The following is a 23777-nucleotide window of genomic DNA, read 5'->3' as shown; positions in this document are numbered from 1 at the left end:
GCGCAGGGACCGTGGCTCTGCAGGTTGGCCCACCGCCGAGAGCACGGGCAAGCCCGGGGGGTGGGGACCCAGCGCGATATGCATCCGCCTTGGCCAAGGCCCCTGGCCCTTGAGCCTCAATTCTTCCTTGCAAGGAGCAAAGGAGCGGGGGATTATCTTCCCCCAAGGCAGTGTCCTTGCAACCTTGTCCTTGACGGTGTCCCTGCCTTCCCTCCTGTCCAGTCCGGACCCTGCCGATCCCCGACCCCACGTGCGTGACACTTTCTGTAATTCTGAATCTCAGTATGTCATTCCTCCACTTAAGACCCTTCAGACGAAATGATTGTCACATAAAACCTTGCTTTCCTGTTAGAATAAATATGGGTCAAACAGACCCAATTTGGTAGAAAATGGAGCTGACCAGCTCAGGGCCACCAACCCCTTAGGAATCACGGGGGCTGGAGGCCCCCAGAGCTTCAGGCTGATTGGCCAGAAGGGGACCCATTCTCCCAAGGAAATAGCCTTACCAAGGTGGGTTCCATTTCCAGACCAGGCTTCATTTAGCCCGTCATGGCCTGGATCTAATGTGGAAGACTGCCTTGTTCTGGGGGCTGCGTAAGCATCATCCCAAAACTTGGTGGCACAAAACTACCACTTTATTATGCCCACAGGTTCTGTGGGTTGGGAATACGGACAGGGCACAGTGGGGATGTCTTGTCTCTGCTATCTGGGGCCTCAGATGAGGGTGATTCAAAAGGGGCTTGGAAGATTTGGGGCTGGAGGATCCACTTCCAAGATGATGTCTTCACGGTCATCCTGGCCCCAGGCTGGGATGGCTGAGGCTGGGTTCCACCTGTGCCTGCTGGTTGCCCTCTCCAGCATCCTGGCCTCAAGTAGTCGGCCTCCTTAGGGGTCAGCTAGATTCCACCTCAAATTCGGAATATGGGTCCCATCATCCCAGCTGGAGGGACGATGGCTGAGAAGGAATTCCCTGGACCAGCTACAGCAGCTGGGGGCCATGAGGATGGTGCCGTGGGAAGCCGTGCAGGAGACGGCTCAGAAAAACATCATGAGTTGGTTCAACTCTCACTTTTCAAATCCAAGCACTTATAGGGAATAGAGAGACATGCAGGAAATGACAAGGAGATCAGGGCACCGGGGCAGAGTTCTTCACACTGCCCTGCCCCTCCATGTTTGCTCTGCCAGGGTGAGGGAAGCAAGGTACCAAAACACATCCCTTTCCCCTCTGCCCACTGCAAGGCTGGGACCGCCAGGTCCGGGGAGTCACTGCCTCCATGTGGCCAGCAGAGGGCAGCACAGCCCCACTCTGCGGCGACAGACGCTGAGCCGATTGACAGAACCAACCGCGGGATGGAACTGAGGGCCACACTGAGGACCCTCCACATCTCTGGCCAAGGATGGGGTGCAGCCTGAATGTGCAATCATCTTCCAGCACGTGAGCTCCAGGGAGCAGAGACTTGGATGTGTTCACTGCCATACCTCCCAGGGCCCCATCTGAAGAAGACGATCAATACGTGTTAGAATGTAGGGGTGAGTGGGGTGAGTGTGCGTGCAGGTCTGGGTGGGTCTGTCCCTGATGCCACCACTCACCTGAAGGGTCCAGCAGCCCCACACAGCTCTTGCTCACACTTGCTCCCCGTGGGAAGACCCAGGGTCCCGAACCCCAAGGTCAGGGAGGCGCCACTCCGGGCCTCCGTGGACGCCTCACACACCCACATCCCTCCCCTCTGCTCAGACTCTGGCCACCTCTGCCCATCTGGGCGGCCCTCATCACTGCACCCCCTCCTTTCCTGGGGTGTCTTCGCACCTCTCTTATTTAATGAGATGAGGCCTCCTTGACGAGGGTGTGGGAACCTGCAGATCATGGCAGACTGGGGAGGCTAGGATAGGTATGCAGGGAGGGGGCAGCCGAAAGCCTCCCGGGACACAGTCTCCCTGAGAAGAGCAGAGGCCCCAGGCCACTGGGCAGCTCCTGGCCCGGGACCTTCCTAGAGCCCCACGACGGCGCTCACCCCAGCAGCACCACACACTTGACTGACTGATGTTCTAAGTGATTATCCTCATTGGACAGATAAGGAAACTGGGATGAAGATGGAAATTGTATCTTACCAAGGGTCACAGAGTTGTCTGATTGTGAGACTGGGAGTCTTCTCCAGACACAAATGAGTACATTTTGAATTACTCCATTTGTATGAAGTTCTAGAAAAGGCGAAGCTAATTGATAGTGGCAGAAAGCAGACTAGTGATGCTTGAGGCCAGGGGGGTGGGGGTGGGGAATTACCTAGAAAAGATCAGGGGGGAAGTCTTTGGATAGAAGTGTTTATACTTGCTTTTGGTGGTCATTTGGGGTTTGTATATTTGTCAAATCTCATTGAACTATCCAAATAAAATGAGTGCCTTTATTATATGTAAATCATACTTCAGTAAAAGTTCTTCATTTTTTGTTTTTTGGGTTTTTTAAATTTTTTAAACTTTTTTTTTATTGAAGTATAGTTGATTTACAATGTGTTAATTTCTGCTGTACAGCAAAGTGACTCAGTTATACAAATACATACATTCTTTTTAATATTCTTTTCCATTATGGTTTATCCCAGGATATTGAATATAGTTCCCTGTGCTATACAGTAGGACCTTGTTGTTTATCCCTTCTATATGTAATAGTTGTTTATTCTAGATGTAATAGTTTGCATCTACAAACTCCCAATCCATCCCTCCCCCACCCCTCCGCCCCCCTGGCAACCACAGCTCTGTTCTCTGTGTCTGAGTCTGTTTCTGTTTCATAGGTAGGTTCATTTGTGCCATATTTTAGATTCCACATATAAGTGATATCACATGGTATTTGACTTTCTCTGTCTGACTTACTTCACCTAGAATGATAATCCTTAGTTGCATCCATGTCACTGCAAATGGTGTTGTTTCGTTCTTTTCTACGGCTGAGTTGTTTTCTGTTTTTAATCCAGGTCTTCTGACTCAGATTTCAGTCCACTTGCCCCCCACCACTCAGGAGACATCCAGTCGTGCTATCACACATATGTGTTGTCGTGGCCTGCAAGAGTTATTCATGGGTGTCAGAATGGCATCTGGGCACAAACCAGGAGAGCAGTCAGCAGAGAGTCAGGATGAAAGCAGGACCCTCTCATCCTAATTCTGGCTGGAACAGACTAATCAATTGGCAAAGATCAAATGTCAAAATTTTACACCATCTGTGTCCCCTCAGAACTGGGCCAGGCATTGTCATAGTTCAGGATGGCTGACCTTGGTTTATAAAGCTGGGAACAGGGAACCTGCCCTGTTTCCTTGGCAGATGGGTTTCCATGACCCGACCCTACCCCCTCACCCCCCACCTCCCCACCCTGCGCCTCCACCCACCCCCGCCCCTTTGCCACCGGGACAGGTAACTCTTCCAGAATCTCAGTAATTGGGATGAGTAACCGTTCTTCCTTCTGAGTCTGCAGCCCGAGTCAGGAACACCCAGGATGGTTGATAACATCCTTTCTCCAAGCAATGAAAAGTTTAGAGTAAGACTTACATTTAATAAGTTCCCTGGTGGCCTCTTCGAATTTGCATGTTGCCTCGTTAACCGGGCCCAGATTTCTCCCCCTACAAGGCAATTCTTAGAAAACCAGGTATTAAACTGCTCATTAAACTGGTTCTAAATGTCCAGCAAGCCAATAACAAGGAGAGAGAGAGCCCCACCTTGGGGCAGCAAACACAGCCGAAGCTCACAAGCTCCTCAGATGATCAAAGCTCATCAAAGGATTTTCAAAGCCTTGGCAGTATCCTGTTATTTTGGCCTCCAGGCTGACTCGGGCAAGAAGGCTCAAGAAGCATAGTGCCAAGAGCTGAAATGGAGGATAACAGTCCCTGTGGGCTGAGAGCATCAATTCCATCTTAAGGATGCTGATCAAAAGGAAGGACTGACAAGGATATAATCTGTCTTGGAAATATGGCTAAGCTTTGCCCAGATAAATCCCATGAGCTACCATCCACTCTGGCGTCTGTCTATTCATAAATTTGGGGAGGGTTTTTCCGGTGAATTCATTTGCCTCTCCTGAGAGGGACCACAGGGGCTACATGACTCTCCTTCCTTGGTGGTCATCCAAGGCCCACTGCTGTTGCAGGTTTTCAGATGGCCAGTGAAAACTAACTCCACAGTGGAGGTATGTAGAGTTTTCGTTAAAAGGGTGTCACAACGAGAACAACAGCTGAGTAGGAAATCGCTGTGATGGAGAATGTAAGCATTAAGGCAGGTCATGGTGGTCCTTGGAGCATCACATCCAGGATAGAAGAGGTTCCAGCACAGATCTGAGCTGGAAGGCCAGCAGCAGGCCCACTGAGGTCAACACTGGTAAGGGTGGCCAACCCTGCATACCTGCCATCTGCCTGGGCCCTTGAATAAGAAAGGATACGTCAGGACTTCCCTGGTGGTGCAGTGGTTAAGAATCCACCTGCCAATGCAGGGGACACGGGTTCAAGCCCTGGTCTGGGAAGATCCCACATGCCGCGGAGCAACTAAGCCCGTGCGCCAGAACTACTGAGCCTGCGCTCTAGAGCCTGCTAGCCACAACTACTGAGCCCGCGTGCCACAACTACTGAAGCCTGCGCGCCTAGAGCCCGTGCTCCGCAACGAGAAGCCACCGCAATGAGAAGCCCGCGCACGGCAACAAAGACCCAACACAGCCATAAATAAATGAAAGAAAGAGAGAGAGAGAGAGAGAGAGGGAGGGAGGAAGGAAGGAAGGAAGGGATGGATACATGGCCTAAAACCCAGGTCTCTTGCAGATGAACACATGAGGTGACTTCTTCCATCCTACCTTGCTTCATTTTGCTTTTCATTTTCTTTTGTCCCCATTCCTCACTCCCATCCTCCCCTCACCCCCCCACAGGCAACCCTTCTAATGTGCCTCTTTTCGTTTGTACAGTTTTTTGCAAACACTGTATTGTTTCTTGTGTGCATGTATTTTCAGCGTCTGTACATGGTACTACAGCATCTGTTTCTTACTTTTCTCACTCAGCTGCTTTGAAGGTCTGTGCTATATGCTGTCTGTGGCTTGAAATGGCCCCGTATACTCCATGACTCCACGCTGTCATCCACCGAGTTTTCCCACACGTTCTCCTGGCGATGGGCATTCCTCCACCCCACCCCACCCCCACCATCTCCAACGCTACCGCCCTCCCACCACAACCGCCCTGGGCGAGTGTCCTTACACACGTCTCCTCATGGACCCAGGTGAGGATTCTGTTGGGAACATTTACCCAGACAAGGGATTTCTGGATTGGGGGACAGGCACACACTTCATTTGATGAGTTGTGCCAGATGGTTCTCCATCGGTCCTCACAGCCCTGCCAACACCTGGCATTACCCACCTTTGCAAGTTTTGCTAAACTGATGGGTGCAAAGTGATACTGGATTGTTGCTTTAGTTTTGTGTTTCTCTGATGATTGATTTGAACAGCTTTTCATAGGCTTGGTAGACTTTGGGGTCTGCTTCTATAAATTGTTCATTCCCTTTTGCCCATTTTTTCCTGTTGGGTTGTCTTTTTCTCATTGTATATTCCTTGTACTTTTTTTTTTTTTTTTTTATGTATGTATGTATGTATGTATGTATGTATGTATGTATGTATGTATGTATGTATGGCTGTGTTGGCTCTTCGTTTCTGTGCGAGGGCTTTCTCTAGTTGCGGCAAGTGGGGGCCACTCCTCATCGCGGTGCACAGGCCTCTCACTATCGCGGCCTCTCTTGTTGCAGAGCACAGGCTCCAGACATGCAGGCTCAGTAATTGTGGCTCACGGGGCCAGTTGCTCTGCGGCATGTGGGATCCTCCCAGACCAGGGCTCGAACCCATGTCCCCTGCATTGGCAGGCAGACTCTCAACCACTGCGCCACCAGGGAAGCCCTCCTTGTACATTCTTGACAGTGAATCTTTTGCTGGTTTCAACCATTGCAAACATCCTCTCTCCCACTCTCACACCTACTGTTAGGCCTTTTGCCAACCACAGACACAAATTAAGCAAACTAAGATATAAAGGAAGAAAGTAACTGAAGTAAAATGAAATGGGAAGTAAATTGTTAAGGTGAGTTTAAAACTAATAAGTTAAAATGAAAAAAATGAAAATAGTTGAAGAAAATATTTATAGAACAAAAACAAAAAAGTGAATGAGATTTTTTAACCTAAAAGTACAAAATAAAACTGAGAAACAAATAAGTAGAGTGTAAAGACCAAGAAGTTAAAACAAATGTGAAGAAAAATGCTTTTTAAAACACTATAAACATGAAGCAAATCACATACATCTATATTCTTTTTTAAACTTCATGGCAAAAAGGGAAATAATGCAGAAGCCAGAGAAATAAAGGTTAAAGGGACAAAGCATACACACACATGAAAACAAAAAACAAAGAGCTAAGAGTAAACACAGTCAGGGCAGGTACTAAGAAAACCCGACTATACTTCAGAACTGAAAACAAAGCAAGTGGAAATGGAGAGAAAAAGGCTCAAAGGAACCAACTGAAGGCAGACTGGTAATTCCTTACCAGCCAAGTCCTGCCACTGGAGGCCCTGGGGTCCAGGTGCAGTGGGCCAAAAGCAGGGTCCTGGGCTGCCTTTGGATCATGTAATGGTTCTCCCCATCAGTCTGGGGCCAGGGAAAATCCTGGCCAGGACCTTTGTATTCAAAGCCACTGCCTAGACCATGGTCCATGGACAAGCCGTGGGCAGCAGCCCGTGCTGCGCCTTCGCCTGGCTATGGAGATTCTGAGGCATTCTCCCCAGTGAGCCCCTCACCACCACACCAACTGCTTCGTGAATCTCCCAGCCTCTCTGGCTCACTCCCTGCCTTCAGCTGAGCCCACAAGTGAGGCTGAGGCCACACATGCCATAGGGCCAGGGAAAATGATGCCCTGGAATCTCTTTGGCAGGCAAGAAGACAGCCTGTTTGAACAAGTTCAATACCACCCAAGAACACAGAAGGCAACATCTCTGTGATTCACCAGAGATGCCAGAACATCCCCCTGGCTTGCCAGACAGAGCAGTGGCCATGAGGATCCAGGGACAAGCCCTCTCCAGGACACCTCCACCCAGACTAGCTACTCGCCCCGAAGTGGCCAGCTTGAGTATGAAATGATTTGATTGGCTATTTCCAGTTCCAATGACAGGAAAAAATAGATTAAACAGATAGGAAATCCAGAGTTCCATCATCCTGTTTCAGCACAAGTTGCAAGGCTGAGGAAACATCCAGGTGATTCATTGGAGAATGGAAAGTATCTGATCTTATCTAAAGGTGAAGTAAGGGATCTGCGGGCTGGGGCTGCTGCCTTGAATTCTTCCAATTATGTAAAGACAGGCAGTCCTCCTGCTGCTCCAGAAGTTCACTTGCAAAATTCAGTTGCTTGGCAAGGCAGCCCATTTCCCCAGAGCTATGATGCTTGGTGCTGATGTTGCCAGCTGGCCCACACAGTCCACTTAGCCCACAATCTAGTGGTTCCTGGACTTGGGGATTTCATCAACCAGTTTTTGTTTTTATTTTGAATTGGTTTTTAATTGGGAGACTGAAGTAAGATTGTTGATGTTTTATTTTTCCAAGGAAAACATCTTTTTAAACTACCATCTAATACCACCATCATTTTCTAAAAGAAAGAACATTGTCTAAAAGAAAGAACATTTTGGCACACACACACAAAAAAACTGAAGGATGGGACGATCTTTTATATAGAATAACTTTAAGCTTTACGAAATGCTTATTATTACATTTGTCACTTGGAGAGGGCAGTCGGGAAAACTCACCGTGGGCTGACATTGGTGCCCACCATCACAACCTGCCTGGAGTTGAATTCCAACCCCACTGATCAGAGCTTTAGGGGAACAGGCCAGTGGTCTTGGGGTGGATCCTGGTATAGGTTAGGGTACCACCTGTATAAAAACTGTCACTCAAGTCTGATGCTCCTCCTGACTACCCAGCTGGTGGCTCACCTCCCTCCCTGGGTTGATGTCCTCATGACATCTGTCTGTTTTATCAGTGGTTCCCAATCCACCACATGACTAGAATCATCTGGACTGGAGCTTTTCCAACTGCAGACTCCCAGGTCCCACAGTCAGAGATCTGGTTCAACAGCTCCAGGATGGGGTCTCTCGGTCATCCGAATTTAGGCACCTCAGACCAGTGCCGCACCACTCAACCCCACGAAATGAGTGACCAGAAGCCGTCAGCACTGCGTCCTGAAAAACAGAGCCGGGAACAGGGCCAGAAGGCAAGGGAACCCAGACTGAATGGAAGCACATGGGCCACCAAGGGAAAACAGCGCTGGTGGCAGGCTGTGCTGATGCCAGAGCGTGGAGCTGGGGGACTGGGGAGACTCTCCACGTTCATTGCCAAAGTGAAAGGCTCAACTGGGAGGGGACAGACAGGGCAGCAGAACGTGAGCACGATCTGTACATCCACAAGGAAAGGGTCTTGCTGTGGGGAAGCTTCTTTTGGATGTTGCCTGGCTTCTACCTTCCGCCGTGGCCTCTGCAATCTCTCAACACTGTCATCCTCGTCCCCTGCCTCCGTGCTGGTCCTCTCACCCAGTCACTCGTCATCAAACGTCTCCACCCCCATCCCTGTGCCATGCACGCAGCCCAGGTGCTCAGCCGGCATCTGATGACTGTACTGAGATAGGCAGGAGCACTGGCTGGACCAGGGGGCTCCTAGTGATGGCTCCATCCAGCCCTCAGGAAGACCAGCTGCAAGAAAGAACCAGCGGAGTGTGAACGAGCACAGAAAGCGCCCATCCCTGCGCCTCCAGGACACCACTCCCCTCCACCGTCTCACCCGAGCAGCTGGCTTCAGAAGGAGGACACTGCAGTACTGTGGAAATTCCACTAACAATATCTGAAAATCCATGTGGGGCTTGAGGGGACTCATTCTTGTGAGTGACTTGGAGACAAAGTCTTGTGAGCTTGCTAGGCCATCGGGCCCTGCTGGCCTCTCAGCCAGGCTGGGTCATTGCTCTCTGATGAGGTCACGTGGTCCTGCAGATACGCGTAAAGAAGGCCCCGGGCCAAGGCCGTGATTTCGTGGTTGCAAGCCTCTGACGGTGATGGTTCCTCTCCACACACGAGGCTGCGACGTGAAACTGGGTACAAAGCTCAGAGGCGTGCCCTGGTGTGGGTACAGGGGCACAGATGTGCTTGGGCTCAGGGACGCACAGGCAGAGGCAGCCAGTGACGCCGTGCTGGCTTCGGGCTGCACCCAGGACTGTTGTAGTTGATCTCCTGTTTTGATCTGTGGTCTCACCCACTGCAGGATGTGGATTCTGCACCTTTTCCTCCTTCCACCCCAACAGAAGCTCTTTAGGATCAGCCCTGGTCCTAAATTCAGACTTTATAAAAGTATTTCTGACCTTTCTCCACAAGGATCCCGATCGGAAACTGGGAGGAATTAGCACTTCCTTGGGACTTCATCTAAACGACATCCCATGTTTGTTCTAACAAGCTCTGGAGGGCATTTGGTCACATGATCTTGCTTTATGGGGCTTCCTGTGGCCATGTGACCCCCCAAAGCTGCTGTGTGCCAAGCATCTGGTTTCTTAGCTGATGTCAAGCCCTCACTGGGAAGAATTAATTGGACCATCTTAAAATACAGACCACGAGAACCATGGATGGGAGGGAATGCATTTACTTTAAGTATAAAGGTTTACTATTATTAACAAGTTATCACTATTATTTACATGTTTATAAAACAGAAATAAAAATGACATACACATTTGGTGCCAAAAGTGGCTCATCCAAACTAACATCAGTACAAAAATAAACTTTTGAGCTACGTGTTTTTAAAATAAATGTCATTGAAACGGTAAGGGGAAAACAATCTGTATCAGTCATGGGTTGAAATGCAAACATCATCACAGCAAAGCAGCCCGGGGGACAATGACACCAGTGCCTGCTGGAAGAGCCCCTACCCCGGTCTGGCATTCTCGCAAGAACCCAAGGAAACAAAAGGCAAACGTACAAGTTATGTTCCTGAGCTACAGAAGCTTAGAGCCTCTAAACTGTTGTGAATTTCTGCTACAGAGGATCCGGGATGGGGTTTGAGCTGATGAGCTTTCACTAATGGCATCAGGACATGGTGCCGTGCACGGAGGGGAAACTAAGCCCGCTTGTGAAGCAGAGAAACCCTGTGTTAACAAAGCACAGCACGCATGGGTCCTCTCTGTCAATCGCCAAGCCTCGCAAGTCTCCTGACCACTGACAAGTAGTGACACGGGCAGAGGGAAAACAGAAGCTGCTTGGTTTGGGGGCCCCTGTGCCCACCAGACACGCCCCTGGGTGATTCTGACAGAAATCCACCATGTTTCCAGGGTCTCAGGCCTTCATAGATACACGCTTGTTCACACCTGGCCGCGGACCTCAGTGGTCAACGGAGCCGGGACCCCAGCAGGGAAAGCAAAACCAGCCCAGCAAACCCTCTGCCCGCCTCCACGTGGTGCTTCAGCCTGCGGCAGCCCGCTTTCCTCCTCGTTCCCCACAAAGCTGGGCCAGGACTGCGTGCCTGGTGGCAGTGGCACGCTGGGCCAGGGAGGGTGCTGGGTGAGCAAAGAGCGCGGGCCTTCCAGCCCCCGAGAGACAGGATGCCCTCCCAGGCACAAACTCCTCTGGGATCCCAGTGAGGAATGCAGATGCTGAGGGGTGGGAAGGGGCTGTGAACGGGCGGCAGCCCACTTAAGAGCCGATGAAGGGTCCACAGGAGCCGACACCAACTCTCCAACCCTGGGGCGGGGGGCGGCAGAGTGGAGGAGAGGGCACCAAGCAGCCCCTGCAGCGGCAGCCCAGCTCTGCTCACTGGTCCTGGACCTTGGCCCTCTTGGCTTTTAGGGACAGGTGCTACAAGAGAAGAGAAAACGTCATCGCTGGGGTTGGTCAGACAAAGGAAACAGACTTCAACGTGGTTCCCACGGAAGTGACCAAATCAAAGCTTCCATCTGGCCCACAGCTTCGCGGTAAATGCCCTGCCCCTCAGGCAATAGACGAAAAAAGCCCAAGTGACCAAAAAAGGAAACCGGCCTTCAGTAAGCCACACAGCCCGAGGTCAGGCCACCCTGGCTCAACCTGGGCCCCCGGGGCTCTGCGGGCAGCTGTCAGTGAGACGCGGCTCTCCCTCCACCCCAGGCCCCCCAGCCAGCACTGCAGCCCAATATCCGTGCTACTCTGGGGCCTGGGCTCGGGCCACAGATCACCTCGCGTTTCCTAGAATTTCTTGAGAATGGTCAAGGGAAGGTCTTCTCCCCTTAGGAACAAAGAGGTCAGCCAACTAAAGTCAGGTACCTGAGCTCGAGGCCCTACTCTCATAGAGCCCTGCGCAAGCGTGGGGAAGACACATAGGAAAAGGACACTTCCTGGTGACACGTTTTTCTTTTAGAAATGTCACTCTCTACCAGTATAAATAACCCAGGAAGCATAACATTATAATCATGGGCATCAGATAATAGGACTGGGGGAGACAAGTATTCTTTACACTCTAAAGTAAAGCCAAACGCGCTAGAAATCCTAAAATATGCATTTGAGGCAGGGAGTATAAACGGAAGATTTCAATAAAGGTCCTCTGTTCACCAACTGAGGTATCCCTGATACCCCCTTAATAATCATAAACCAACAACCAGGAGATATCCCAGATGTGCTCCCCTAACATGCAGCAGGATCTTCACATGAGGAATCCCCAACCCGCCGACTGCCAGCAGAGCAGGACCGCCAACCCCAGCACACTCCGTGCCCAAACCCCATTTCTTAGTGCAACTAAAATGGCCTCAAGACACCCATCCCCCTCGCCGACAGAGAACTGCAGGCCCTGAAAGAATGCAGGTGCAAAAGAAGATGAAGCACCCCACCAAGCACGACAGGATGGGTGGCCGAGTGAACGGGACACAGGTAAACGAGCTGCAAGAAGCCACACTTTCTAACCGCTAATGCCCAAGAAAGGACCAGTATGGATTCTTGCAAAGGCCCTGGTGAAGAGGGATTTCCCTAGATTCCAAAGGAATCTCAGAATCAGGAGAAAAAATGTAAGGACTTGAAAGGCAAATCTCTGAACAGGTCCCCCTGTCCTTCCCCTCTCCAGCTGTGGGTCTTCCTGAATTTCTCCAACTTCCCTCCTCTGTGCACTTCACCTGACGTGACCCCTCCCACTAATGGTAGACACCCACAGCCTTGGCTTGGGAATGGGGGGTGAGGTCATCATGCCTGTGGGACCATTTCTGGTGCTCATTTCTGAGGAGAATGTTGAGTATAAACAAAGCTGACTCTGGACCATTTCAGGCCTCTTTACAGGGTGAGGGCAACACTCTGAAAAACAGTGGTAATGGAAAGTCCCCAAAGATGCCAGGAACAGAGCCGGGGAGGACCTGTGGGCTGTGCATGGTTGCGAGGTGCTGCACTGCTCAACGGAGGACCATCCACCATACACGGGCAGCCACTGGAGAGCAGCAGGGCTCTTGGAGAAATCAATCCATTTTGGACAAGTTAATAGCAGGAGTGCCTTTGGACTGTTTAGTTAGGGAGGGACCAAGTTTCTTGGGGTGTGGGAGGGGTTGGGGCCCTCGCCTGTAAAATGAGGTCGTCGACCTAGGTGATTTCTGAGGTCCCAGCCTCTCTAAAAATACTCTGATCACAGGCAGTCATCAGAGTGGAGCGGAAGAGCTGAAAAACAGGCGTTTGGAGAAAAAAGACAAAGTTGGCATTGTCATTTTCTCCAAAATTCTGGGGCAATCTGCTCTTTAACTTTGTGTTCGACCGAAACTGTCATTTTGACTCCGCTTCTAGGTTAATTCTGTTCTCCAAGAGTCTAACTGAACCCAAGGCCACTTCAGAATCACCCTTCTCTAGGTGCCTGATTCCTGCTACTCTAACAAGCACCCTCACGGTGCACCCTTCTCCCTAACCTCTCGTCTGCATTTCTAATGGCTGCTCTTGGACTTCTGAAGTCTGCTGCTTTCCACCTGAGCGGTTTGTTGGAAAAAGATTTTCTTTCACTTCAGGTTTATTCTTATCAGCCCAGTGCAGCAGAGACAACACACCGTGTTTTTCTCAGTCCCTGCAGTTGATCTCATTTCTAGCTGAAATATCTGGATGAGGATACGTGAAGAATGATGCAGGTTTGAAAGGTTTTTCTGTCATATTGTTTAAGATTTAAATATCATACGGTTTTAAAAGGACAATTTCCCTTAACATTGCTGGAGGGAGAGGGATGTGAAGATCCTTCCGTTTATAGGATCACAACTCCAATGTTTTGAAGAGTTGAGCAAGTGAAATAAACAAGTGAGGCAGGACCTGGAGAGAGTCACTCACCCACCGCAGGCAGCCAGCCATTCCTCAGCCCCTGCTGATTGCTCCCAGGCAGTAACTCAGGCTCAGAAACTCAGCAAATTTAACATTTCTTTCAAGAGAATCTTGAAATCCATATTTAATGTGAAATCTCCCAATTTTAAAATATACCAATCAAGCCAAATTTTGGTGTGAAAACACGGTAGTCTGGTTACAGCCTTGATGAAGTAACAGGTTGTGGTTTCCCTTCTGTGGTAAACAATGGTGAAACTGGACAAAATATCTGAAGCAATCATTTTCAGGCACTGGGTAACAGCACAGGGCTGTAATCCTTGAGAGAAAGGAAACACTCGAGGTGAGCTTTATAGTCATCCCAGGTCTCTGCATGGCCCTCCAAACCTTGTCATAGGGAAGTGAACCCTAAAGAGAGAACAGTGTAGCTGGGCAGAGGGAACACAGATCAGAGTTCAGAGCTGCTGAGCCAGCTGGAATCTGCAGGACAGGGCATCAGAAAGGAGGAGTTCCGGAACCCTACATAGAGCTGCCACCCTTAAGTCTTTGGCTGAAAGCTAAGCTGCACATGTGAAGGCCAAGGTTCCGTAAGGCTGGTAGAGACTAGTTACTGGGGAGTTGTGACCTGATATGGAGATTTGGAGGTTTGTACAGTGCTGGAGACACTGGAGCTCTGACCAGCCAGAGTGCAAAGGCATCAATGAATATCCTAGGCATTCAGTTGAGGCATCAAAAAGCCCATGTCTTAGGAGTAGGGCTACTCTAGACCTGCCTGAAAAAGACTAAAATCGGGCCTTGGTGGAATTAAACTGATCTGCCAGTACTGTCTACTAGGAAAAACCTCAATATTCTATAAATACAACAAAACCAACTTTTCACAACAAAGCACCTATAATGTCCAGCATACAACAACAAATTACTAGACAAGAGAAGCAGGAAAATGTGACCCATAACGAGCTAGAAAAACAGTCTAAAAGCACAATAGATCAGAGATGACAAAGATGCTGAATTAATGTGCATGTCTGCCGTGGAAGAAGAGCATATACCATATACACAGCGATGTCGAAGCTCAGCATCTCCCACCATGTGTTTAAACCGCCTCGGGTTTAAGCTTGCACACGTGTTTACCATCTGGGCAAGGCAATCCTCATCAGAAAATATTTGTGCTGCTTCCTGTCAACACAGTCCAGTGTGACAGAACTTCTTTGGAAATGGTTTAGAAGAGCAGAGGGAGAGAGAAAGAGCTGAAGATACATTCTCTTTTTTCGTCGTGTAAGTTGGAGGGACTTATGTTTAAATGCACTTCACCACGAGCAATGGTATGGTGCTTTCACCCAGAACGGTCTGGGACCATGCATGGTAATGGTCTTTCACCCTATGTACCGTTGGGGGGTGGGGGGAGGGGACAGCAAGTTTAGGACATTAAACTGGAAAATAAATGTGTATTTAAAAATACAAAGAGGCAGGTAACAGGTGGTTCTGGGGGACAGGCTAGGATCATTCCTACCGTTCCTTGTTGATAAAAGTGAGGAGCCAGCTCCAATAACCAAGCAGATTCGATGGCGGTCACATCTCTCATGTAATACTTGGAGGTTTGGATAACTTCATTGTAGATAACCCTGAAACAAGAAGAAAACATGAGCTAATTTCCTATATCTTATGATGAGAGTCAGAACCACAACGATTAGAGATGACTAGTTTTTTCCCCTTTACCTTTAACGTGTTTCTATCTATTCTGTGTGCCAGGCACTACACTAAACAAATGCATTCATGCTGCTCACTTAAGCCTCATGACTGAGTGGTGGGCACCAGTGTGTCCATTTTACAGAGAAGACTCTAAGTCCTACGTGATTTCCAGGACAACTCAGTTATCAGCACAGGACCCTCTGGATCCTTATGCTTTTATTTACAGATCTCTGAACAGAGCCTAATGTATTAGAAAATGCAGAAACAGAAGCAAAGGCTCACTGATTCTGAAAGGAGCTGGGAATTAACTGTAAAGAGACACAAGGGAACTTTCTAGAGAGATGAAAGTATTCTATATCTTACTAGGAGTACGGGTTACATGGGGAACACAGTTGTCAATACTCTTCCAATCTATATAAATTATACTTCTATTAAAAAAGGCTTGCCTGAGGCTGAGGTAACAGACACCAAAGAGCCAAGAAGGTAATTTAAATCCCCAGATTTTAGGAGTGCATATATTAATATAGATATCAGTTTCCAGGGACTTCCCTGGCGGTCCAGTAGTTAAAGACTCTGCACTTCCACTGCAGGGGGCATGGGTTCAATCCCTGGTCGGGGAACTAAGATCCCGCGTGCCATGCCATATGGCCAAAAAAAAAAAAGATATCAGTTTCCAGAGCAAGTATTATCTCCTCCCTGAAGCAGTCAGCCCTGACACGCTGGCACATGAAGTGCCAACGTCAGCCACCTATCTAATACACCCCTCTATCAAAGCCTTTCTCCCCAGGTACTGGAACCCATCTGTGTCTGTCAGGCTGTGGGCTGGGACCTGAACTCCTCTCTGCACAACTGCGCCCAGCGCAAGGACAGAGCTCCTAGTCCGTGGGTGAACGTGAACGTTTGCTGAGTGGGTCAGTGAGCAGAGGAATAAGACCACTGGCTTAAAGGGATCCTTGATAGAGCAGAAATTCTACAGCCGATCACAGTAGAACAAAGTCAGCAAACGTGTACTGGGCGCCTGTACTCCAGGCGCTGGGGACCCAGAGACGAACAAGAACTAGGCCTTGCCTTCAACACGCTTACGAGACAGAGGAGCGGGAGGGGGCTTACCAGCGGGGCGGCTTCTCTGCGTAGAGGACCGATGCAGGGTGGATGTGCAATTCATGATCGTCACGGATGGTCCTTGGGAAGCAGAACAATTTTGTCTCAAGTACATTTTAAACACTTACAGCAAGACCTTCCCACAGACGCATTTAACGTCATCAAAAATGTGTGCAGGTTGTACTTCACACAAACAAAACTATTCTCTCCATCTTCTCTTGTGCCCTTTATGATCCCTCCCCCGCTGTCACTCTAGAAATCAAGAATAAATCACGCAAAAAAGGGAGAAGAAAAGCAACACGTGGACATTCAAAATAATAACCGAGAAATACACTGCTCTGCCTATGTTTATCTTCTGTAGGTTCTCTTTCAAAAATTTCCTTGAGGACAGAAATAATATATACGATTATGTCTATAAACTTTTCTATTAAACAAGGTTAAATAGTAAAGATAAATAGTAAAGACTGTCTAATGGGGGAGACTATAATAGGAGGAAAAAAAGAAAGCTCAATATTGGACTATCCACTTCTCTGAGATAATATTTCAAATTCCAACTCAGACTTGATTCAATTTAATTCAAAAAAATATTTACCACGCACACAACTATTGGTAAGATGAGCTCACAAGAGAACCTTAATGGATTAGGATGCTGCTGCCCAAACCATAATTACAGAGCGCTTCTGTAGGTGCCAGGGAAGTATGTGTCAGGCAAGTGCCTCAAGGCCATGACCCAGCTCATCTCTGGCGCTGAAATAAAGCCAGCGCCTGGGGTCCTGGCTGTCCTATCAGATGACTGTCACTGAACTTTGTCTCAAAGGGACCAACCACCGCGAAGCCTATTATGTAGCCTGTATTTTTGTTGAGGACACTGGTGAAAGAATTCTGTAAATGCTAGTAGAAATTGCTAATTAATGCTCTTGAGGAGAGCGGGGCAATCAAATGACAACAAAATAACGGCACTCACTGGAGAAGATCACAGGCCTCTCCAGAGCTGCCTCAAACAGGGACCACTCATCGTTGGGAGGGGGAGCTCATACAATGGGCAACAGAATCATGATACTGATAGGCTAGACTACTTGGCCTGGAGTAACAAACAGAACACACTAGAGACAAATGTAAAGTGCTACACTGAGGATCAAACAGTCAGCTACTAGGATGCTAGATGGAGGAGACCGAGCTGCCAAAAAAAAACAAAGAAGCCCGGGCTTCCCTGGTGGCGCAGTGGTTGAGAGTCCACCTGCCGACGCAGGAGACACGGGTTCGTGCCCCGGTCCGGGAAGATCCACATGCCGCGGAGCAGCTGGGCCAGTGAGCCATGGCCGCTGAGCCTGTGCGTCCGGAGCCTGTGCTCCGCAACGGGAGAGGCCACAACAGTGAGAGGCCCGCATACCGCAAAAAAAAAACAAAGAAGCCCAATCCAACACTGGGCTCATTAACAAAGCCCAGTGTCCGGGACGGGACATCATGGTGACTGCAGGATCACAGGACTGTCATATGTTCTGAGAGGAAAAGCTAATGACAATATATGGAGGAGATCCAAAGACAAGCTGGGGAGAAAGCCTTTTGACTGCTCCCTTATTAAAGAAGAGATCGTCATGATCACTGTGCTTTAAACCGGCTACAATGAAGTTATGAGACTAAAACGAGCTCAGAAAAGACAGACTAAAAATAACAATTCAAAGAAATGGAATGATTCAGTTAGAGAAAAGAGGCCTAAACTATGTGTTAGCTTTTACCACATTTGAATATACTAGAGGTTATCGGAGGGCATCAATGCTCAGTGATTTTTCTATGCCTAGAAAATGGAACTGGAAGAGACAGGCTGAAGTCTGTAGCAGTGGGCGGGGTGGCCAGCACATGAAGAAACACTTGCCAACATTCCAATGTGGCCACTATCTATCTGGGTGGCTTCAGTTCTGCAGATCTCTAAAAACATCAGGAACTGCCCAAGGGCAAAAGTAACTTCTCTAGGAAAGATCTTTAACGGTTCCCTCTGGTCCTATTATTCTCTGAAAGATATCTTTAACAGTTCCCTCTGGTCCTATTATTCTCTGATTAGAATGGAAATATTACCAGCTTCCAGACTTGTAACTGTCATCCTCCTACACCATGGAGATGGGCTGAGTATTTGAGAATCATTTCCATAAAGTTAAGACATTTCACTTAAAGCTATACAGCTAACCTCAATGCATCTTTAGAAAGAGGCATGATACAAATAAAGAAAAATGATTTAATTTCTCTACTTTCCCTGCATGTCACCTTGCTATGGGGTTTGGATTATTTTTAAGATTTCAATGCCTTAAGTGACTTCACAAATGACTTCACAAAATATCGTGTTACCTATAAGCTCCAGTAGAATGAAACCTCGCGGCATTTGCAAAAAATCCGGAAACAATACACCTCAGAACCGGATCTGGATCACCTACACAAGGTAGCAAAAGAGAGTGATGGATGAGACTTCTTCTGCCCTATGCTCTGTGTGCTCAGGCCTGTGCCGTGAGGCCCATCCCAGGCTGCTTCGAGCTACCTCACAACCATCTCCTGGACGGGTCCCAGCCCCACGCTTCCCAGTGCTGGACACCTGCCCTGACACCATCTATGGAGGTCCCCACCCTCCCACAATGGCCGCTGAGGGAAATACGCTGGACTGTTCCCTTAACCTGGGGCCCCCAACCCCTCCCCGGGCCACAGACGACAAGACCAAGGCTGAGCACCAGAACCTACAGAGTACTCCACAGGCTGGCCAGTGACCTCGGAACTCCCTTTTAGGACAGCAGTTTGCAGGAATGATGTTCCTTCCATAAGACACAACCTGGGACACTAACACTACAATATTATTTCTGTGATTATAGCTACAGTTTGTAATTCTTCAAAATTTTCAAACATCTCATTTTAATTGGTGGCTGTGTTGCTACAGTAAACATCTTCCAAGGATAAAGCCTGCCCATTTATTAGATGATTTCCACAGGATATATCCAAATTATTGTGCAAAACGATAATGTCATCTATATGGCTTATGATATATATTTCATCAATTCTAAGAGCCACTCTTTTTTACACTTTAACTCTCTGAAATCAGGACAGCAATTGTATTATAATTGGCAGCATTTTTTTCATTCTTAATGATACATAAAATAATGGTGTGTCTTACAAATGATGGTGTCTTGGATCCAATAAAATATAGTACGTTGGTAAATAGGTTCCCAAAAGGTGGTATAATTTACAAAGCCATCAACAATGTATGAGAATGTCGGTTTCACTGCATTCTTACCAGCAATGTTCTAGCAAAAAGGTACCCCTTCTTTTATTGTACATTTATTTGATTACTGTCTACATTTCTTCTTTTGTGAATTTCCATTCCATTCCTTTGCCCATTTATCAACTTGGAAACTAGTGGGGTTTTTTTTTTTTTTCTTAATATGTTAAACAGGGAATTCCCTGGCGGTCCAGTGGTTAGGACTCTGTGCTTTCACTGCCAAGGGTGTGGGTTCGATCCCTGGTTGGGGAAACTAAGATCCCACAAGCCATGCAGCACGGCCAAAAAAAAAAAAAAGCTAGAACATTATTAAAACATATGTTAAATAAGCTCATTCTGTCATAAAGTTTTTAACTTTTTATCTCATATCTGCTGAAAATATTTTTCACTGTTTGCTTTCTTTAACATCTAGAAGTTTTAAATTTGCATGTAATTTATTGAATTTCCATGATTTTCTCTATTGCTCTTCAGCACAGAACTGATAAATCTCAAATCTACATTTCTAACCACAATTTGATCCTAGATTCAGTCCCTCCTCTCCAATTGCCCAAAAGGAATTTCTATGTAGAACGTGCATTGTTATCAGGACGATATCACTTCCAAGGGATAAAAATGGGCTCCTGAGGGGAGGGTAGTAGGGAATCTTAGATATTACAATGATTGTGGCCCTCCAGAGCTCAACCTTACCTTACAAAGTGTTATTCCTTAGTATTTAATTTCTCTCTTTAGGAAGAGTTGAAATTCAATGTAACTTTTCTCCTGGGTGAGGGGTTCAATAGGGACAGAGTAAAGGGACAAAGGAGGTGATTAAATAGTTAATCCTACTAGGGGACTGTAAGTAGAGAAAAGGTATGGGAGACCCCTGTAAGTTAAAGATCACTCAAGAAAGCAAGTTTGCTTAACCACAAAACCAAGCCGGCTTGCTTAGCAACAAAACCGTGCAACAGAAGCATGAGACATGCCCTAAAACAGTAAAACAATGGTGGAAGGAGACCCACATCCTGCCCAGAGAGCTCAGTACGTTACTGAGTCCTAGGACATGCTTCTCTGCGCACACTAAAAACAAAAATGTAAGGACAGGTGACATTATACTGAAACCTGAGATGATTTACCCTATTTTAGTATACGTTACCGCCTTTTTGCTCATTTCCACTGCGCCATGACAGTCCCAGTTCCACCATGTAGGGACAAGAACACTCCCCTGCCCAACGTGGAGGAGGAGCTGGTGATGGAAGCCTGACGTCCACTCGAGAATGAGGAAGAAGGTGGTCTCCTCCCCCTCCCCACTTTTCCTTTGATTATAAAACTGTAGCCCACTAAGTTCTCGGCGTGGCAGCCTCTCGCCCGCCTGCCTGTAAGCCTCACAAGCGTCCTACTCTAATAAATCACTTCTTATCATGTTGCCTCTCACTGAGTTCTTTCTGCGCTGAGACATAAAGAACTGGAGCTCCTCAGAGCCCCTCAAGACACATTTCTGCTGTTTCAGGTTGACAATGAAAAACAGGTTAAGAAACAAAGATGCAGATGCATGTTGTCCTCTATCTGCTGGGCGACAGGTGCTTGACCGGCTTCTCCCCAGTTAGTTGCCCCTGTGAGCTTCCTGTTTCTATTGATGACACCAACTTTACCCAACCACCCAGGTTTCAACTCTTCCCTCTCCTGTGAGCTTGGTCATTCATCAATACTCTCTGAGCATCTTATATGCTCCTCTATCCCAGCACTTGTCTCCACAGTCCTCCCTGCCTAGCAAGCCCTTTGCCACTGGTTTCTAATTCAACCAGTAAACTCCACTGGACTTCCGCCACCACTTGCAGCCCACTGTGAGGCCTCCCAGGCCAGAGCCCCAACCTGGATTCCTTCTTCCCTGCATCCCTACTAGAGCCCCCTTTGCTGTCCGCCATGATCCCTCAAACGTCTACTCCTGTAGCTTCTAAGACAACTGATAATCTCATACTGCACTAGTGGGTCTCTGTAGGAATCTCTCCCTTCACTGCCCGGTTTCCTGAGAGTAAGAACCATGTCTTCGTCAACATGTAATTAGTTGCTCTTAACATAAAGGCAAAATAAAGCTCTGGAATAAAACTGCCTGAGTTCTGATTCCACTGTACACTCACTGCATGGGACCTTCGTGCAGCAAGTCACTCGTTGCCTGAGCCCACTTTTCTCATCTGTAGAATGGGGATAACAGCATCACATGTTTCACTGGAGTGTTGTGAGCACTAAATGAATTCACGTATGAAAACACTCACAACACTGCCAGGCCTATTACAGGTGCTTCAGAAACGTTAGTGAGCGCTAGTGGTGCTGAGAGTGCGGTTGAGGGCCTGGCACCCAGGAGGTGCTCGAAAGACAACTGCTGAATGGCTGAGCAGACACATCACCCCCTCAAAAGTCTGAGCCACACAGACCTGGCTTCGCTGGTTACCAGCTGTGTTGTCCTGAACTTAAGTTAACTTCTCCCTGGGACCTAACAACTCCTCTGTACAATAAGGATAACATCACCCACACCTCAGAGTAGGAGATTAAGTAGAGAATATTAAGTAGAACCCCTGCCATGGTGTAACCTGGTGTGTCCTCAGTAGTCACCGTCACTACTAGAGGCCAGAAACTGTGTCTTACACAACACTTCCATCTTACCCCAGTGCCTGCCTAGGCTAAACACACGGCACTTGCTTTAGCAATACCTGTAACTGAAAATAAAATGCAGTTTATGTGGAATGGCCATAAATGTTGTCCACTTAAAAGTCATTTTTCTTGCAAAGCCCACATGGGATAATTAACCATGTAATGTACAATGATGTGACTGTTAATGATTCTTAAGTGTTGTCAGGGCTTGTTAAATTTTTTCCCAAGAATGGCCCTCAGAAATAAAAATGGACCTCCTTGGGGGAAAATATGCTACTTTCACATGCAGCTTCTCACCAACAAGGGCAATTCAAAACATGAACCCGGTGTGGGTCCAGAGTACACTGTGCTGCCTCACACCAGCCCAGCCTAAGAACTCCAAGGATGCAACTACACAGAGCAGAGAAAGGGGCGTCACTGGTGGTGGCAGTGTATTCTTACCTTCACTGGATTTCTTGGGCACTTGAAACTTGACAAGAAGCTTTTTCAATTGCTCCCTCACTGTCACGGCTCTGACAAGGCCCTTGTAATTCAGGAAATGCTCCTGACACCACTGGGAGTTCTTATTGTGCTACAGGACAACCCAGATAGAAGGAGAGTGAGAAGAGCACAGGAAAGTTCTCAACTGAGGCTACACGGTGGAGGCCATTCATCTCTCTGCCCCCGTTTGCTTACTCAATGGGACAAGATCTTCAGATCATAACGGGCCCTTGTTTGCCCCATCTCTCTAAACAGACGTTGACCACCGCGCTCACCACCTGACTGCTCTCCGATCTCACACTCGGTGCTGAAGGGCAAGTGAGAACTTAGTGACAAGCAGAATTGTTTTCAACCTTAAATACCCACGGGAGTGGCCAACTATCAGACAGAGCCCCTTCCCTGCAGTTCTTTGCAAATCAACGTTCCCTCTCTGGCAGGCTGGAATTTATCACTTTGACAACAGGCAAGTAATACGACACTTGCCAATTGAGAAATAATTTGCAAATTACTATTATTTAATCCCCAAAGTATGATTTTTCTATCAACAGTACTTAGTTTTGTTCTATATTCTGAAGTATGATCATTATATCCTAAATTATTGCTGTGGGAATGTACCTTTGAAATTATAAGCCAGGGAGGAAGGTGTTTTTACGTAAGAAAATATAATTCAGAGAGGACTTTCCCAGAAGGCAACTATAGAATAATGCACTGTAGCCCTGGACCCGCTTTCTACTGGTAGAGGAAGCTGGAAATGGTGCACTGCTTTTGCACAAACGAATTTTAAGCGACTTAATCCACAACTAATAATCTCAATAAGAGATTCGGTTTTCTGAAAACTGTTCATTAACTAAATAATCTTGCTTCAAATCTCTGGGAAAACAAAAACTTGGTATTTCTCCCCTTCTAAAAGAAATTATTTAAGAAGTAAAGACAAGACACTGAATACCTGAAACGTCTCATTTCCCCCTTAACATCCTTTCCTTTATATAAGAAGTTTATATATTGTTTTCTTTTCTCATTGTTTTCATCACCATTAGATCTCTCTTTTTAGCGATTTTTAGTGAGGACTTTAAGCTGTATTATTTGCCCCCAGTTTTACAGACTATTAAGAACAACAAAAATTACCATCACCATGGCTAAATCTGGGTAGGGTATGTAAGTATATGTGGATCCCCGACTAAGTATCTTCTCACAGCTTGTCTGGCAGCTGGAGGAGTGGTGGCTGTGTGAAATCTCAAACTCACGTAGACAGCTTTGAAGATTCAAGACCACAAGTTACTCTCAGCCTCATTTATTTGCAGAAAATATATCAGAACTTCCTATTC

At 47.5% G+C, this 23777-nt stretch overlaps 1 protein-coding gene across 3 annotated transcripts in view; it reads right to left on the bottom strand.

Annotated features, from left to right (window-relative positions):
• Positions 1-10814: 10814 nt before the first annotated feature.
• DHX35 (DEAH-box helicase 35) overlaps positions 10815-23777 on the bottom strand; it is a gene marked incomplete at both ends in the record, with an annotated part of 67431 nt that continues 54468 nt past the window's right edge. For 2 of the 3 annotated variants that reach the window (XM_079719968.1, XM_079719970.1), the window contains 5 exons: positions 10815-10859; positions 14812-14923; positions 16101-16172; positions 18432-18513; positions 22414-22543. In XM_079719968.1, the coding sequence (XP_079576094.1) occupies positions 10815-10859; positions 14812-14923; positions 16101-16172; positions 18432-18513; positions 22414-22543 (441 nt within the window). The remainder of the gene's footprint in view (positions 10860-14811; positions 14924-16100; positions 16173-18431; positions 18514-22413; positions 22544-23777) is intronic. The other variant, XM_079719969.1, reaches the window with a different exon arrangement.

Source organism: Hyperoodon ampullatus, assembly GCF_949752795.1.
Source record: "Hyperoodon ampullatus genome assembly, chromosome: 14".
NCBI lineage: Eukaryota > Metazoa > Chordata > Mammalia > Artiodactyla > Ziphiidae > Hyperoodon > Hyperoodon ampullatus.
This window is presented reverse-complemented; position numbering and strand designations above follow the sequence as displayed.